General features: G+C 46.2%; 1 protein-coding gene across 4 annotated transcripts in view; it reads left to right on the top strand.

Moving 5' to 3' along the window:
• LOC135518441 (FSD1-like protein) overlaps positions 1-16062 on the top strand; it is a 68723-nt gene that overhangs the window by 20861 nt on the left and 31800 nt on the right. For all 4 annotated transcript variants that reach the window (XM_064943614.1, XM_064943616.1, XM_064943613.1 and 1 more), the window contains exons 3-4: positions 1-77; positions 15347-15448. The exon at positions 1-77 is cut by the window's left edge. In XM_064943614.1, coding sequence (XP_064799686.1) covers positions 1-77; positions 15347-15448 — 179 coding nt within the window. The remainder of the gene's footprint in view (positions 78-15346; positions 15449-16062) is intronic.

Here is a 16062-nt window from a genome sequence, read left to right as displayed (position 1 = left end):
CCATCCTGGTTGAGATGAAGGAGAGCATGATCAACACCATCAAACAGGAAGGGGCCAAGAAGACACAGGAAATACAGGTACCTGACCCCTAACCCCTGACCCCTAACCCAACACCATCAAACAGGAAGGGGCCAAGAAGACACAGGAAATACAGGTACCTGACCCCTAACCCCTGACCCCTAACCCAACACCATCAAACAGGAAGGGGCCAAGAAGACACAGGAAATACAGGTACCTGACCCCTAACCCCTGACCCCTAACCCAACACGATCAAACAGGAAGAGGCCAAGAAGACACAGGAAATACAGGTACCTGACCCCTAACCCCTAACCCAACACCATCAAACAGGAAGGGGCCAAGAAGACACAGGAAATACAGTTACCTGACCCCTAACCCCTGACCCCTAACCCAACACCATTAAACAGGAAGGGGCCAAGAAGACACAGGAAATACAGGTACCTGACCCCTAACCCCTAACCCCTAATCCAACACCATCAAACAGGAAGGGGCCAAGAAGGCTCATGAGCTACAGGTACCTGACCCCTGACCTCTAACCCTTAACCCAACACCATCAAACAGGAAGGGGCCAAGAAGGCTCACGAGCTACAGGTACCTGACCCTAAACCCAACCTTAACCCAAACCCCAACACACAGGAATAGGTCTGTAAATCCTAAGAGCTACAGGGATCAACAGACAGCCTACTACTTTATCATGTCTCTGTGACATACTACAGACTGAGAGGACTTGTCTCATGTCCCAGTGACATACTACTGACTGAGAGGACTTGTCTCGTGTCTCTGTGACATACTACAGACTGAGAGGACATGTCTCTGTGACATACTACAGACTGAGAGGATTTGTCTCGTGTCTCTGTGACATACTACAGACTGAGAGGATTTGTCTCGTGTCTCTGTGACATACTACAGACTGAGAGGATTTGTCTCGTGTCTCTGTGACATACTACAGACTGAGAGGACTTGTCTCTGTGACATACTACAGACTGAGAGGACTTGTCTCGTGTCTCTGTGACATACTACAGACTGAGAGGACTTGTGTCATGTCCCAGTGACATACTACTGACTGAGAGGACTTGTCTCTGTGACATACTACAGACTGAGAGGATTTGTCTCGTGTCTCTGTGACATACTACAGACTGAGAGGACTTGTCTCGTGTCTCTGTGACATACTACAGACTGAGAGGACTTGTCTCATGTCTCTGTGACATACTACAGACTGAGAGGACATGTCTCTGTGACATACTACAGACTGAGAGGACATGTCTCTGTGACATACTACAGACTGAGAGGACATGTCTCATGTCTCTGTGACATACTACAGACTGAGAGGACTTGTCTCATGTCTCTGTGACATACTACAGACTGAGAGGATTTGTCTCGTGTCTCTGTGACATACTACAGACTGAGAGGATTTGTCTCTGTGACATACTACAGACTGAGAGGACATGTCTCTGTGACATACTACAGACTGAGAGGACATGTCTCATGTCCCAGTGACATACTACTGACTGAGAGGACTTGTCTCATGTCTCTGTGACATACTACAGACTGAGAGGACTTGTCTCTTGTGTACAATAGTGAATGCAATACCTGGGAGGCTCCTGTGACATGTGTGTGTGTATCTGGTGTCAGCCCTGGTGTGTGTGTGTGTGTTTGTGTGTGTATCTGGTGTATCTGGTGTGTGTATATGTGTGTGAGTTATGGGTGTTGAGCTTGTTTGGGTTTATTTATTCTTGCTCACAGATACAACTGAGGATATTTAGAATTTACTAAGAATGGCAAAACACACATTTAAAGTCCATAACACATTTCTCTCTATAACTGTGTGTCCATGAGGTCTTCTCAGGAATTTACGACCTCTGACCACAGCAGCCTAGTTGAAGGAGGCAAAGTGATCTTCCATCATGTTGTTGAGGCCTCCATGACACCCTCTAACCCTCTCACCCCTCTACTCCTCTCACTCCTCTACCCCTCTCTCAGACAGCCTGGGTGTGTGTGATGTTGTAGTGTCTCCATACACCCCTCTCTCAGACATCCTGGGGTGTGTGTGATATTGTAGTGTCTCCATACACCCCTCTCTCAGACATCCTGGGGTGTGTGTGATATTGTAGTGTCTCCATACACCCCTCTCTCAGACAGCCTGGGTGTGTGTGATGTTGTAGTGTCTCCCATACACCCCTCTCTCAGACAGCCTGGGTGTGTGTGATGTTGTAGTCACCCATCACCCCCTCTCAGACAGCCTGGGGTGTGTGTGATGTTGTAGTGTCTCCATACACCCCTCTACCCCTCAGACAGCCTGGGTGTGTGTGATGTTGTAGTGTCTCCATACACCCCTCTACCCCTCTCTCAGACAGCCTGGGTGTGTGTGATGTTGTAGTGTCTCCATACACCCCTCTACCCCTCTCTCAGACAGCCTGCGGTGTGTGTGATGTTGTAGTGTCTCCATACACCCCTCTCTCAGACAGCCTGGGGTGTGTGTGATGTCATCGTGCTGCTATGGCAGTTCTCTGGCCAACTCTCTAAGTCGATTGAGCAGGAACAAAAAGTGTCTGAAATTACCCCCAGATATGAGATTCCCCATTGTCCCTCTTTGGAGGGTGAGCGCTGCCTGGTATTCTGTTTCCCGTTACATCCAACTCACTTCACACCCAGTATCAACTCGCATACTCATGTCTCATCATGTGACTCAGGAAAACATGTATTTTCATCAGTTAAATGAATAACATACACCTGTTTTTGTTTAATTTATTCTAAGTTGTTAAATGCGTGTCAGTGGCACCGACCTTTTTGAAAGACTAAACCACAGCATGACCACCATGTTGTTAATGAAGAGGTAGACATTGTTTTGCCAGCATTCACCATTATTATGAGTTTGTCTGTCAGCTGACGAACCAAAATGTTATTGTGTCACTGTGAGCTTATTGGGCCTTTACCAAGCAAGAAGGTGTTCTGTTACCCCCCCTCCCCTCGCTGGTCCCTCTCCTTGGGGTAATTGTTCCGTTTCCCCCTCTCTGGTCCTCTCTCCTTGGGGTAATTACGTTTACCCCTCTCTGGTCCTCTCTCCTTGGGGTAATCTTTACGTTTCCCCCTCTCTGGTCCTCTCTCCTTGGGGTAATCTTTATGTTTCCAACCTCTCTGGTCCTCTCTCCTTGGGGTAATCTTTACGTTTCCCCCTCTCTGGTCCCTCTCCTTGGGGTAATCTTTATGTTTCCCCTCTCTGGTCCTCTCTCCTTGGGGTAATCTTTATGTTTCCCCTCTCTGGTCCTCTCTCCTTGGGGTAATCTTTACGATTCCCCCTCTCTGGTCCTCTCTCCTTGGGGTAATCTTTACGTTCCCCCTCTCTGGTCCTCTCTCCTTGGGGTACTCTTTACGTTTCCCCCTCTCTGGTCCTCTCTCCTTGGGGTAATCTTTACATTTCCCCCTCTCTGGTCCTCTCTCCTTGGGGTAATCTTTACGTTTCCCCCTCTCTGGTCCTCTCCTTGGGGTAATCTTTACGTTTCCCCCTCTCTGGTCCTCTCTCCTTGGGGTAATCGTTACGTTTCCCCCTCTCTGGTCCTCTCTCCTTGGGGTAATCTTTACGTTTCCCTCTCTGGTCCTCTCTCCTTGGGGTACTCTTTACGTTTCCCCCTCTCTGGTCCTCTCTCCTTGGGGTAATCTTTACGTTTCCCCTCTCTGGTCCTCTCTCCTTGGGGTAATCGTTAAGTTTACCCCTCTCTGGTCTTCTCTCCTGGGGTACTATTTTCTTTACTGTTCCCCCTCTCTGGTCCTCTCTCCTTGGGGTAATCTTTACGTTTCCCTCTCTGGTCCTCTCTCCTTGGGGTAATCTTTACGTTTCCCCCTCTCTGGTCCTCTCTCCTTGGGGTAATTCTTTACGTTTCCCCCTATTGGTCCTCTCTCCTTGGGGTAATCTTTACCCTTATCTCTGGTCCTCTCTCCTTGGGGTAATCTACGTTTCCCCCTCTCTGGTGTCTCCTATGGGGTAATCTTTACCCTTTCCCTCTCTGTCCTCTCCTTGGGGTAATCTTTAGTTTCCCCTCTCTGGTCCTCTCTCCTTGGGGTAATCTTTACGTTTCCCCCTCTCTGGTCCTCTCTCCTTGGGGTAATCTTTACATTTCCCCCTCTCTGGTCCTCTCTCCTATGGGGTAATAGTTTACGTTTCCCTATCTCTAGTGTCCTCTCTCCTTGGGGTACTGTTTACGTTTCCCCCTCTCTGTTCCTCTCCCTTGGGGTAATCGTTACCGTTTCCCCCTCTCTGTCCTCTCTCCTTGGGGTAATCGTATATAGTTTACCCCTCTCTGGTCTTTCTCCTGGGGTACTCTTTACGTTTCCCCTCTCTGGTCCTCTCTCCTTGGGGTAATACTTTACGTTTCCCCCTCTCTGGTCCTCTCTCCTTGGGGTAATCTTTACGTTCCCCCCTCTGGTCCTCTCTCCTTGGGGTAATCTTTACGTTTCCCCTATCTGGTCCTCTCTCCTTGGGGTAATCTTTACGTTTCCCCCTCTCTGGTCCTCTCTCCTGGGGTAATCTAGTTACGTTTCCCTCTCTGGTCCTCTCCTTGGGGTAATCTTTATTCCCTATATACTGTAGTGTCCTATTCTCCTTGGGGTAATCTTTACGTTTCCCCCTCTCTCCCTATCTCCTTAGGGTAATCTTTACGTTTCCCCCTCTCTGGTCTATTCCTCTCTCCTTGGGGTAATCTTTAATTTCCCCCTCTCTGGTCCCTTCTCCTTGGGGTAATCTTTACGTTCCCCCTCTCTGGTCCTCTCTCCTTGGGGTAATCTTTACGTATTCCCCCTCTCTGGTCCTATCTCCTTGGGGTAATCTTTACGTTCCCCCTCTCTGTCCTCTCTCCTTGGGGTAATCTTTACGTTTCCCCCTCTCTGGTCTTCTCTCCTTGGGGTAATCGTTACGTTTCCCCCTCTCTGGTCCTCTCTCCTTAGGGTAATTGTTCCGTTTCCCCCTCTCTGTCCTCTCTCCTTGGGGTAATCTTTACGTTTCCCCTCTCTGGTCCTCTCTCCTTGGGGTAATCGTTACGTTTACCCCTCTCTGTAGTCCTCTCTCCTTGGGGTAATCTTTACGTTTCCCCCTCTCTGGTCCCCTCTCCTTGGGGTAATTGTTCCGTTCCCCCTCTCTGGTCCCTCTCCTTGGGGTAATCTTTGCGTTTCCCCCTCTCTGGTCCTCTCTCCTTGGGGTATTCTTAGTGTACCCTATTCCCCTCTCTGTCCTATCTCCTGTGGGGTACTCTTTACCCTATATCCTCTCTGGTCCTCTCTCCTTGGGGTAATCTTTACGTTTCCCCCTCTCTGTCCTCTCTCCTTGGGGTAATCCCGTTTCCCCCTCTCTGGTCCCTCTCTCCTTGGGGTACTCTTTACATTTCCCCCCTCTGGTCCTCTCTCCTTGGGGTACTCTTTACGTTTCACCCCTCTCTGGTCCTAGTCTCCTTGGGGTACTCTTTACGTTACCCCCCTCTCTGGTCCCTCTCCTTGGGGTACTGTTTGCACCGTTTCCCCCTCTCTGGTCCCTCTCCTTGGGGTACTCTTTACGTTTCCCCCTCTCTGGTCCTCTCTCCTTGGGGTACTCTTTACGTTTCCCCCTCTCTGGTCCTCTCTCCTTGGGGTAATTGTTCCGTTTCCCCTCTCTGTCCTATCTCCTGGGGTAATCTTTACGTTTCCCCCCTCTGGTCCTATCTCCTTGGGGTAATCGTTACGTTTCCCCCTCTCTGGTCCTCTCCCTTGGGGGTAATCTTTACGTTTCCCCTCTCTGGTCCTCTCTCCTTGGGGTATTCGTTATGTTTACCCTCTGGTCCCCTCTCCTTGGGGTACTCTTTACCTATTCCCCCTCTCTGGTCCTCTCTCCTTATATAATCTTTACCTATTCCCCCTCTCTGGTCCTCTCTCCTTGGGGTACCCTATTCCCCTCTCTGGTCCTCTCTCCCTTGGGGTACTCTTTACGTTTCCCTATCTCTGTCCTCTCTCCTTGGGGTAATCTTTACGTTTCCCCCTCTCTGGTCCTCTCTCCTTGGGGTAACCGTTACGTTTCCCCTCTCTGGTCCCTATCTCCTTGGGGTATACTCTTTACGTTTCCCCCTCTCTGGTCCTCTCTCCTTAGGGTAATCTTTATGTTTCCCCCTACTCAGTCCTCTCTCCTTGGGGTAATCTTTACGTTTCCCCTCTCTGGTCCTCTCTCCTTGGGGTAATCTTTACGTTTCCCCCTCTCTGGTCCTCTCCTGGGGTAGTGTACCCTTTCCCCCTCTCTGGTCCTCTCTCCTGTAGGGTAATCGTTACGTTTACCCTATATACTCTGGTCCTCTCTCCTTGGGGTACTCTTTACGTTTTACCCTCTCTGGTCCTCTCTCCTTAGTGTACTCTTTACGTTTCCCCCTCTCTGGTCCTCTCTCCTTGGGGTAATCTTTACGTTTCCCCTCTCTGGTCCTCATTCTCCTTGGGGTAATCTTTACGTTTCCCCTCCCTCTCCTAGTCCTCTCTCCTTGGGGTAATCTTTACGTTCCCCCTCTCTGGTCCTCTCTCCTTGGGGTACTGTTTACCGTTTCCCCTCTCTGGTCCTCTCCTTGGGGTACTCTTTACGTTTCCCCCTCTCTGGTCCTCTCTCCTGGGGTAATTGTTCCGTTTCCCCCTCTCTGGTCCTCTCTCCTTGGGGTAATCTTACCGTTTCCCTCTCTGTAGTCCTCTCCTTGGGGTACCTTACGTTTCCCCCTCTCTGGTCCTCTCTCCTTGGGGTAATCCTATATGTTTCCCCCTCTCTGGTCCTCTCTCCTTGGGGTAATTGTTCCGTTTCCCCCTCTCTGGTCCTCTCCTTGGGGTAATCTTTATGTTTCCCCCTCTCTGGTCCTCTCTCCTTGGGGTAATCGTGTACGTTTCCCCTCTAGTGTCCTCTCTCCTATGGGGTAATCTTTACGTTTCCCCTCTCTGGTCCCCTCTCCTTGGGGTAATTGTTCCGTTTCCCCTCTCTGGTCCTCTCTCCTTGGGGTAATCTTTACGTTTCCCCCTCTGGTCCTCTCTCCTTGGGGTATTCGTTACGTTTACCCCCTCTCTGGTCCTCTCCTTGGGGTACTCTTTACGTTCCCCCTCTCTGGTCCTATCTCCTTGGGGTAATCTTACGTTTCCCCTCTCTGGTCCTATTCTCCTTGGGGTAGTCGTTACGTTTCCCCCTCTCTGGTCCTCTCCTTGGGGTACTCTTTACGTTTCTCCCTCTCTGGTCCTATCTCCTTGGGGTACTCTTTACGTTTCCCCTCTCTGGTCCTCTCTCCTTGGGGTACTCTTTACGTTTCCCTATCTACTCTAGTGTCCTCTCCCTATGGGGTACCTTGTACGTTTCCCCCTCTCTGTCCTCTCTCCTTAGGGTACCCTATTCCCTTACGTTTACCCTATTCCCTGGTCCTCTCTCCCTATACTATAGTTTACCCTTTCCCCCTCTCTGGTCCTCTCTCCTATATACTGTACGTTCCCCCTCTCTGGTCCCTCTATCCTTGGGGTACTCTTTACGTTTCCCTCTCTGGTCCTCTCTCCTTGGGGTACTCTTTATTCCCTCTCTGGTCCTTCTCCTTGGGGTACTCTTTAGTTTCCCCCTATCTGGTCCTCTCTCCTTAGGGTACTCTTTACGTTTCCCCCTCTCTGGTCCTATCTCCTATGGGGTAATCTTACATTTCCCTCTCTGGTCCCTCTCCTTGGGGTAATCTATTACTGTTTCCCTATCTCTGGTCCCTCTCCTTTAATCTTTACGTTTCCCCTATCTGGTCCTCTCTCCTTGGGGCACCCTATTCCCTATTTACTCTAGTCCTCTTCCTTGGGGTATATACTGTTTACCCCTCTCTGCACCCTCTCTCCTTGGGGTACTGTAGTTACCTTTCCCCTCTCTGTCCTATCTCCTTGGGGTACTCTTTACGTTTCCCTCTCTGGTCCTCTCTCCTTGGGGTACCCTTTCCGTTTCTGTCCCTCTCTGGTCCTCTCTCCTTGGGGTAATCTTTACGTTTCCCCCTCTGGTCCTATCTCCTTGGGGTAATCTTTATTCCCCTCTCTGGTCCTCTCTCCTTGGGGTACTCTTTACGTTGTACCCCCTATCTGTCCTCTCTCCTATGGGGTACTGTCTTTGTTTCCCTCTCTGGTCCTCCTATATGGGGGTAATTGTTCCTATTCCCCTATCTGGTCCTATCCTTGGGGTAATCTTTACCTTTCCCTGTCTGGTCCTCTCTCCTATATGCTGGGGTAACCCGTTTCCCCCTCTCTGGTCCCATCTCCTTGGGGATAATCCCGCTTCCCCCTCTCTGGTCCTTATTCCTTGGGGTAATTGTTCCATTTCCCCTCTCTGGTCCTCCCCTCCTGGGGTAATCTTTATGTTTCCCTCTGGTCCTCTCTCCTTGGGGTAATCGTTACGTTTACCCTCTCTGGTCCTATCTCCTTGGGGTAATCTTACTTTCCCCCTCTCTGGTCCCCTCTCCTTGGGGTAATTGTTCCGTTTCCCTCTCTGTGTCCTCTCTCCTTGGGGTAATCTACGTTACCCTCTCTGGTCCTCTCTCCTTGGGGTATTGGTGTACCCTATACCCTCTCTGGTCCCCCTCCTTGGGGCCTCTTACGTTCCCCTCTCTGGTCCTCTGTCCTTTACTGTAGTGTACCCTATTCCCCCTATCTGTCCTCTCCCTGGGGTATATCTGTTTCCTATATCTGGTCCTCTCCTATTGGGGTATACTCTTTTACTGTTTCTCCCTCCTCTGGTCCTCTCTCCTGTGGGGTACTCCCTATATACGTTTCCCTCTATACTGTCCTCCTTGGGGTACTCTACGTTTACCCTCTGGTCCCTCCTATATTGTAGGGTACCCTTTACGTTTCCCCCTATCTACTGTCCTATATACTGGGGTACTTTATTCCCCCTATACTGTTGTCCTCATTCTCCTTGGGGTACTGTAGTGTACCCTATTCCCTATATACTGTCCTATACACTTAGGCACCCTTCCCTATATACCCTGGGGTAACCCTATTCCGTTTCCCCCTCTGGTCCTCTCCCTATGGGGGTACTCTAGTTACCCTATTCCTATATACTGGTCCTATATCCTGGGGTACTCTTTACGTTTTCCCTATCTGGTCCTCTATCCTGGGGTACCCTTTACGTTACCCTCTCTGGTCCTATCTCCTTGGGGTACTCTTTACGTTTCCCTATGGTCTGTCCTATATGGGGCACCCCATTCCCTATCTCTGGTCCTCTCTCCTTGGGGTACTGTAGTTACTATTCTCTGGTCCTCTTCCTTGGGGTACTCTTCCTATCCACTCTGGTCCTATTCCTTGGGGTACTGTCCTATACGTTAGTGCCCCCATTCCCTATCTTTACCCTATTAGTGGGGGTATTGTAGTGTACCCTATACCCTATATCTGGTCCTCTCCTTGGGGTACTGTCCTTATACTGTAGTGTACCCTATTCCCTATATCTGTCCTCTATACTGGGGTGTACCCTTTACCCTATATACTGTCTTGTACCCTATTCCCTATATACTGTAGTGTCCCCCTGGGGGGTCCTATATGCTATTGCACCCCTTCCCTATATACTTAGGGTAGCCTATTCTTATACTGTAGTGAACCCTATTCCTTGGGTATTCTGTAGTGGGGTCCTCTCCTTATATACTGTCCCTCTGGTCCTTCTCCTTGGGGTAATATAGTTACGTTTCCCTATATCTGGTCCCCATTCCCTTGGGGTATCCTTACTGTTTGTACCCTATCCCTATATACTGTTGTGCTACCCTATATCTGGTCCTATATCCTTAGGGCATACCCTATTACCCCCTCCTGGTCCTATACCCTTGTATAGTGCACCCCATTCCCTATATACTGGTCCCTATTCCTGGGGTGTGTTGGTTTACCCTCTCTGGTCCTATCTCCTTGGGGTACCCTATTCCTATTACCCCTACTCTGGTACCCTATTCCTCCTTGGGGTATATACTTTAGTGTACCCTATTCCCTATATACTGTGGGGTACCCTATTCCCTATATGGTCCTCTCTATATACTGTACCGTTTCCCCTCTCTGGTCCCTCTCTCCTTGGGGTACCCTATTCCTATTACGTTTCCCCCCTATGGTCCCTATATACTTGTCCTAATCTTTATGTTTCCAACCTCTCTGTAGTGTCCTATTCTCCTTGGGGTAACCCTATTCCCCCTATACTGTCCTATATACTGGGGTACCCTACGTTTCCCTATATACTGTAGTTCTTCTCCTATTCCCTATATACTGTAGTCCCCCCTATTCCTCTCCTATATACTGTAGTGTACCCTATTTCCTATATACGTTTCCCCTCTCTGTCCCTCTATACTACTGGGGTACTCTTTACCCTTTCCTATATACTGTAGTGTACCCTATTCCCTATATTGGTGTACCCTATTCCCTTATTTCCCTATTCCCTGGTCCTCTCTCCTTATACTGTAGTTACCCTATTCCCTATATACTGTCCTTACCCTATTCCCTATATACTGTCCTATATACTGTGTGTCCTATCTCCTATATACTCTTTAGTGTACCCTATTCCCTATATCCTGTAGGGTACCCTATTCCCTTATACGTGTCCTATATACTGTGGTGTCCTATTTCTATATACTGTAGTGTACCTATTCCCTCTCTGTCCCTATATCCTGGGGTAGTGTATGCTAGTTCCCCTATCACTGTCCTATATCCTTGGGGCAATCTATTCCCTATATACTGTCTGAACCCTATTCCCTATACTCTGTAGTTTACCTATTCCCTATATACTGTCCTATATGTACTAATTTACCCCATTCCCCCTACTATAGTGTCCCTATTCCCTATATACTGTAGTGAACCCTCTTGGTGAACCCTATTCCCTATATTCTGTAGTGTTATATACTGTAGTGTACCCTATTCCCTATATACTGTCCTATATACTGTAGTGTACCCTATTCCCTATATACTGTCCTATATAGTGTACCCTATTCCCTATATACTGTAGTGTACCCTATTCCCTATATACTGTAGTGTACCCTATCCCTATATCCCTATATACTGTAGTGTACCCTATTCTCTATTCCCTATATACACCTATATACTATTCCCTATATACTGTAGTGCACCCTATTCCCTATATATTGCACCCTATATACTGTAGTGTACCCCATTCCCTATATACTGTAGTGTACCCTATTCCCTATATACTGTAGTGCACCCTATTCCCTATATACTGTAGTGTACCCTATTCCCTATATACTGTAGTGAACCCTATTCCCTATATACTGTAGTGTACCCTATTCCCTATATACTGTCCTATATACTGTAGTGTACCCTATTCCCTATATACTGTAGTGTACCCCATTCCCTATATACTGTAGTGCACCCTATTCCCTATATACTGTAGTGCACCCTATTCCCTATATACTGTAGTGTACCCTATACCCTATATACTGTAGTGTACCCTATTCCCTATATACTGTCCTATATACTGTAGTGTACCCTATTCCCTATATACTGTATTGTACCCTGTTCCCTATATACTGTCCTATATACTGTAGTGTACCCTATTCCCTATATAATGTAGTGTACCCTATTCCCTATATTATGTAGTGTACCCTATTCCCTATATACTGTAGTGTACCCTATTCCCTATATACTGTCCTATATACTGTAGTGTACCCTATTTCCTATATACTGTAGTGTACCCTATACCCTGTATATTATAGTGTACCCTATTCCCTATATACTGTAGTGCACCCTATTCCCTATATTATGTAGTGTAACCTATTCCCTATATACTGTAGTGTACCCTATTCCCTATATACTGTCCTATATACTGTAGTGTACCCTATTCCCTATATACGGTCCTATATACTGTAGTGTACCCTAGTCCCTATATACTGTAGTGTACCCCATTCCCTATATACTGTCCTATATACTGTAGTGTACCCTATTCCCTATATACTGTCCTATATACTGTAGTGTAACCTATTCCCTATATACTGTAGTGTAACCTATTCCCTATATACTGTAGTGTACCCCATTCCCTATATACTGTAGTGTACCCCATTCCCTATATACTATAGTGCACCCCATTCCCTATATACTGTAGTGTACCCTATTCTCTATATACTGTAGTGTACCCTATTCCCTATATACTGTCCTATATACTGTAGTGTACCCTATTCCCTATATACTGTAGTGTACCCTATTCCCTATATACTGTAGTGTACCCCATTCCCTATATACTGTAGTCTACCCTATTCCCTATATACTGTAGTGTACCCTATTCCCTATATACTGTAGTGTACCCTATTCCCTATATACTGTAGTGTACCCTATTCCCTATATACTGTAGTGTACCCTATTCCCTATATACTGTCCTATATACTGTAGTGTACCCTATTTCCTATATACTGTAGTGTACCCTATTCCCTATATACTGTCCTATATACTGTAGTGTACCCTATTCCCTATATACTGTAGTGTACCCTATTCCCTATATACTGTAGTGTACCCTATTCCCTATATACTGTAGTGTACCCTATTCCCTATATACTGTCCTATATACTGTAGTGTACCCTATTCCCTATATATTGTAGTGTACCCTATTCCCTATATACTGTCCTATATACTGTAGTGTACCCTATTCCCTATATACTGTAGTGTACCCTATTCCCTATATACTGTAGTGTACCCTATTCCCTATATACTGTCCTATATACTGTAGTGTACCCTATTTCCTATATACTGTAGTGTACCCTATTCCCTATATACTGTCCTATATACTGTAGTGTACCCTATTCCCTATATAATGTAGTGTACCCTATTCCCTATATACTATAGTGTACCCTATTCCCTATATACTGTAGTGCACCCCATTCCCTATATACTGTAGTGTACCCTGTTCCCTATATACTGTCCTATATACTGTAGTGTACCCTATTCCCTATTTACTGTCCTATATACTGTAGTGTACCCTATTCCCTATATACTGTAGAGTACCCTATTCCCTATATACTGTCCTATATACTGTAGTGTACCCTATTCCCTATATAATGTAGTGTACCCTATTCCCTATATACTGTAGTGTACCCTATTCCCTACTTACTGTAGTGTACCCTATTCCCTATATACTATTGTGCACCCCATTCCCTGTAGTGCAGTACTGTTGACCAGGGCCCATCCATAGGGATCTGGTTAAAAGTAGCGCACTCTGTAGGGAACAGAGACACATCCTCAGTCTGACTCAGCAGAGACTTCAGGCTGACTGCCAAACACACAGCACTTCCAGAGGGAAGGATATTGTCTTTTTAGCGTTGACCTTTTTGAAAAGGACATTGAACAGCACTGCAGTCAGCAGCTCGATAGAGAACCAAGATGTGTTACGTCTTAAAGGCCCAGTGTCGTCAAAATTGTAGTTTTTACCCCTTGCGTTTTATAGTATCATATTGTACAACAGCTGATGAAACTAACACTGTAAAACAATGTGAACATTGTATTTTCAACCAGCAACAATCAAGTAATAACAATCTACACAGGACCATCTAATCAGCAGGTTTATATGGGTGGGAGTTTCAGGACCTTCTAATCAGCAGGTTTATATGGGTGGGAGTTTCAGGACCTTCTAATCAGCAGGTTTATATGGGTGGGAGTTTCAGGACCTTCTAATCAGCAGGTTTATATTTGTGGGAGTTTCAGGACCTTCTAATCAGCAGGTTTATATTTGTGGGAGTTTCAGGACCTTCTAATCAGCAGGTTTATATGGGTGGGAGTTTCAGGACCTTCTAATCAGCAGGTTTATATGGGTGGGAGTTTTAGCTTCCCTTGGTGACATCACCATGTGGTCAATTGGTTAATACACCAATAGCAAACCTCTCTGCCAATAACAGCTAGGTGAAGGACCTGGGAGAGTGGTGCCAGGAAAATAACCTCTCCCTCAACGTCAACAAAACAAAAGGAGCTGATTGTGGACATCAGGAAACAGCAGAGGGAGCACGCCCCTATCCACATCGACGGGACCGCAGTGGAAAAGTTGGAAAGTTCCTCGGCGTACACATCACTGACGACCTGAATTGGTCCACCCACACAGACAGCGTGGTGAAGAAGGTGTAGCAGCGCCTCTTCAACCTCAGGAGGCTGAAGAAATTTTACTTGGCCCCTAAAACCCTCACAAATGTTTACAGATGCACAATTGAGAGCAACTTGTCGAGCTATATCATGATACAGCAACTGCACCGCCTGGTACGGCCACTGCACCGCCCGCAACCGCAAGGCTCTCCAGAGGGTGGTGCGGTCTGCACAACGCATCACCAGGGGCAAACTACCTGCCCTCCAGGAAACCTACAGCACCTGATGTCACAGGAAGGCCATAAAGATCATCAAGGACAACAACCACCCGAGCCACTGCCTGTTCACCCCGCTATCATCCAGAAGGCGCGGTCAGTACAGGTGCATCAAAGCTGGGACCGAGAGACTGAAAAACAGCTTCTATCTCAAGGCCATCAGACTGTTAAATAGCCACCACTACCTGGCTTCCACCCGGTTACGTAACCCTGCACCTTAGAGGCTGCTGCCCTATATACAGAGACATGGAATCACTGGCCACTTTAATAATGTTTACATTCTGCTCTACTCATCTCATATGTATATCCTATATTCTATTCTACTGTATTTACTCATCTCATATGTATATCCTGTATTCTATTCTACTGTATTTACTCATCTCATATGTATATACTGTATTCTATTCTACTGTATTTACTCATCTCATATGTATATCCTGTATTCTATTCTACTGTATTTACTCATCTCATATGTATATACTGTATTCTATTCTACTGTATTTACTCATCTCATATGTATATCCTGTATTCTATTCTACTGTATTTTAGTCAATGTCACTCCTACATGGCTCAATCTAATATTTATATATTTCTTAATTCCATTCTTTTACTTTTAGATCTGTGTGTATTGTTTGTAGATACTACTTTACTGTTGGACTTAGGAACACAAACATTTGGCTACATCTGCTAAATTTATGCATGTGACCAATCAAATTAATGTTCAGTTTTCCCCTCGCCCCTCGGCAATTCCCAGACTGGCAAAATCCTTGCATGAGAAATACTTTTTTGCTGAAAAATTAGTTTGGAAATTAATTGTATTAATTAATTTGGAAATCTATTACATACAGTAAGGTACTTAATTGTTACCCAGAAAGGATTTGATATTGATATAAAAACAGCTGCGTTGGGCCTTTGAACAGAAACAAACCTGCAAACTGAATGTGCTGTAACAGCACATTAGCATACAACAGAACAGAATAACAGCTCAATAATTCCTTCTTTGTTTCCCCTTTGTTCCATAGAATCAACTGACCCAGAGCAGCGACGCCTTGGAGAGTGCCGAGGAGCTCCTGGAGTTCGCCAACAATGCTCTGGATATTAAAGACGAGGACCAGTTCACTCAGGTAGAGGCTGCTGGTCTGTGACATCATACAGGATACAGGATGTGGTGTGAAACGACAGCATCTCATTGGCTGTCTAGGCCTTTAGACAAGAAGATTATTTGAATGTGATCAGCTGACAAGGGAAACCAGGAAGTAGGTAAAGGTCAACGTTGAATGGTGCTGGGGAAAATGAGTCAAGAAAATGTTGGCCTCATCCACCTAAATTTGGTAGATTGGAGCCCTCGTTCTAAAGTGAAATTGTATTTGATTGTTTTGGATTTGTTTCTAAATACAATATGATTAAATGAATGGAAATGAATGACAACGTTTTTGTTTTAACAAGCTTAAAATATACTTCTAAAGGTGACCCATGTAGAACGGTTCTCTTAATTAAACTAACAAACATGATTTTTTCCCCCTTCTCAATTTCCTATATAATATTTTCAGAATCTTAAAGTGGAACTGACAGTGTATTAAAATCTGTTCATATACTCCCCCATGAAGAATATGACACTTAAAAAAATATATATATTTAATTTTGTTTACATTTTCTGACAAGCGAGCACTTAGATATGGTCATTTTCACGTTTTCAAAAAATTCATAGAATGTTTTGGAATGAATTGAGTAAGTCATT

This window comes from Oncorhynchus masou, chromosome 28 (assembly GCF_036934945.1).
Source record: "Oncorhynchus masou masou isolate Uvic2021 chromosome 28, UVic_Omas_1.1, whole genome shotgun sequence".
NCBI lineage: Eukaryota > Metazoa > Chordata > Actinopteri > Salmoniformes > Salmonidae > Oncorhynchus > Oncorhynchus masou.
This window is presented reverse-complemented; position numbering and strand designations above follow the sequence as displayed.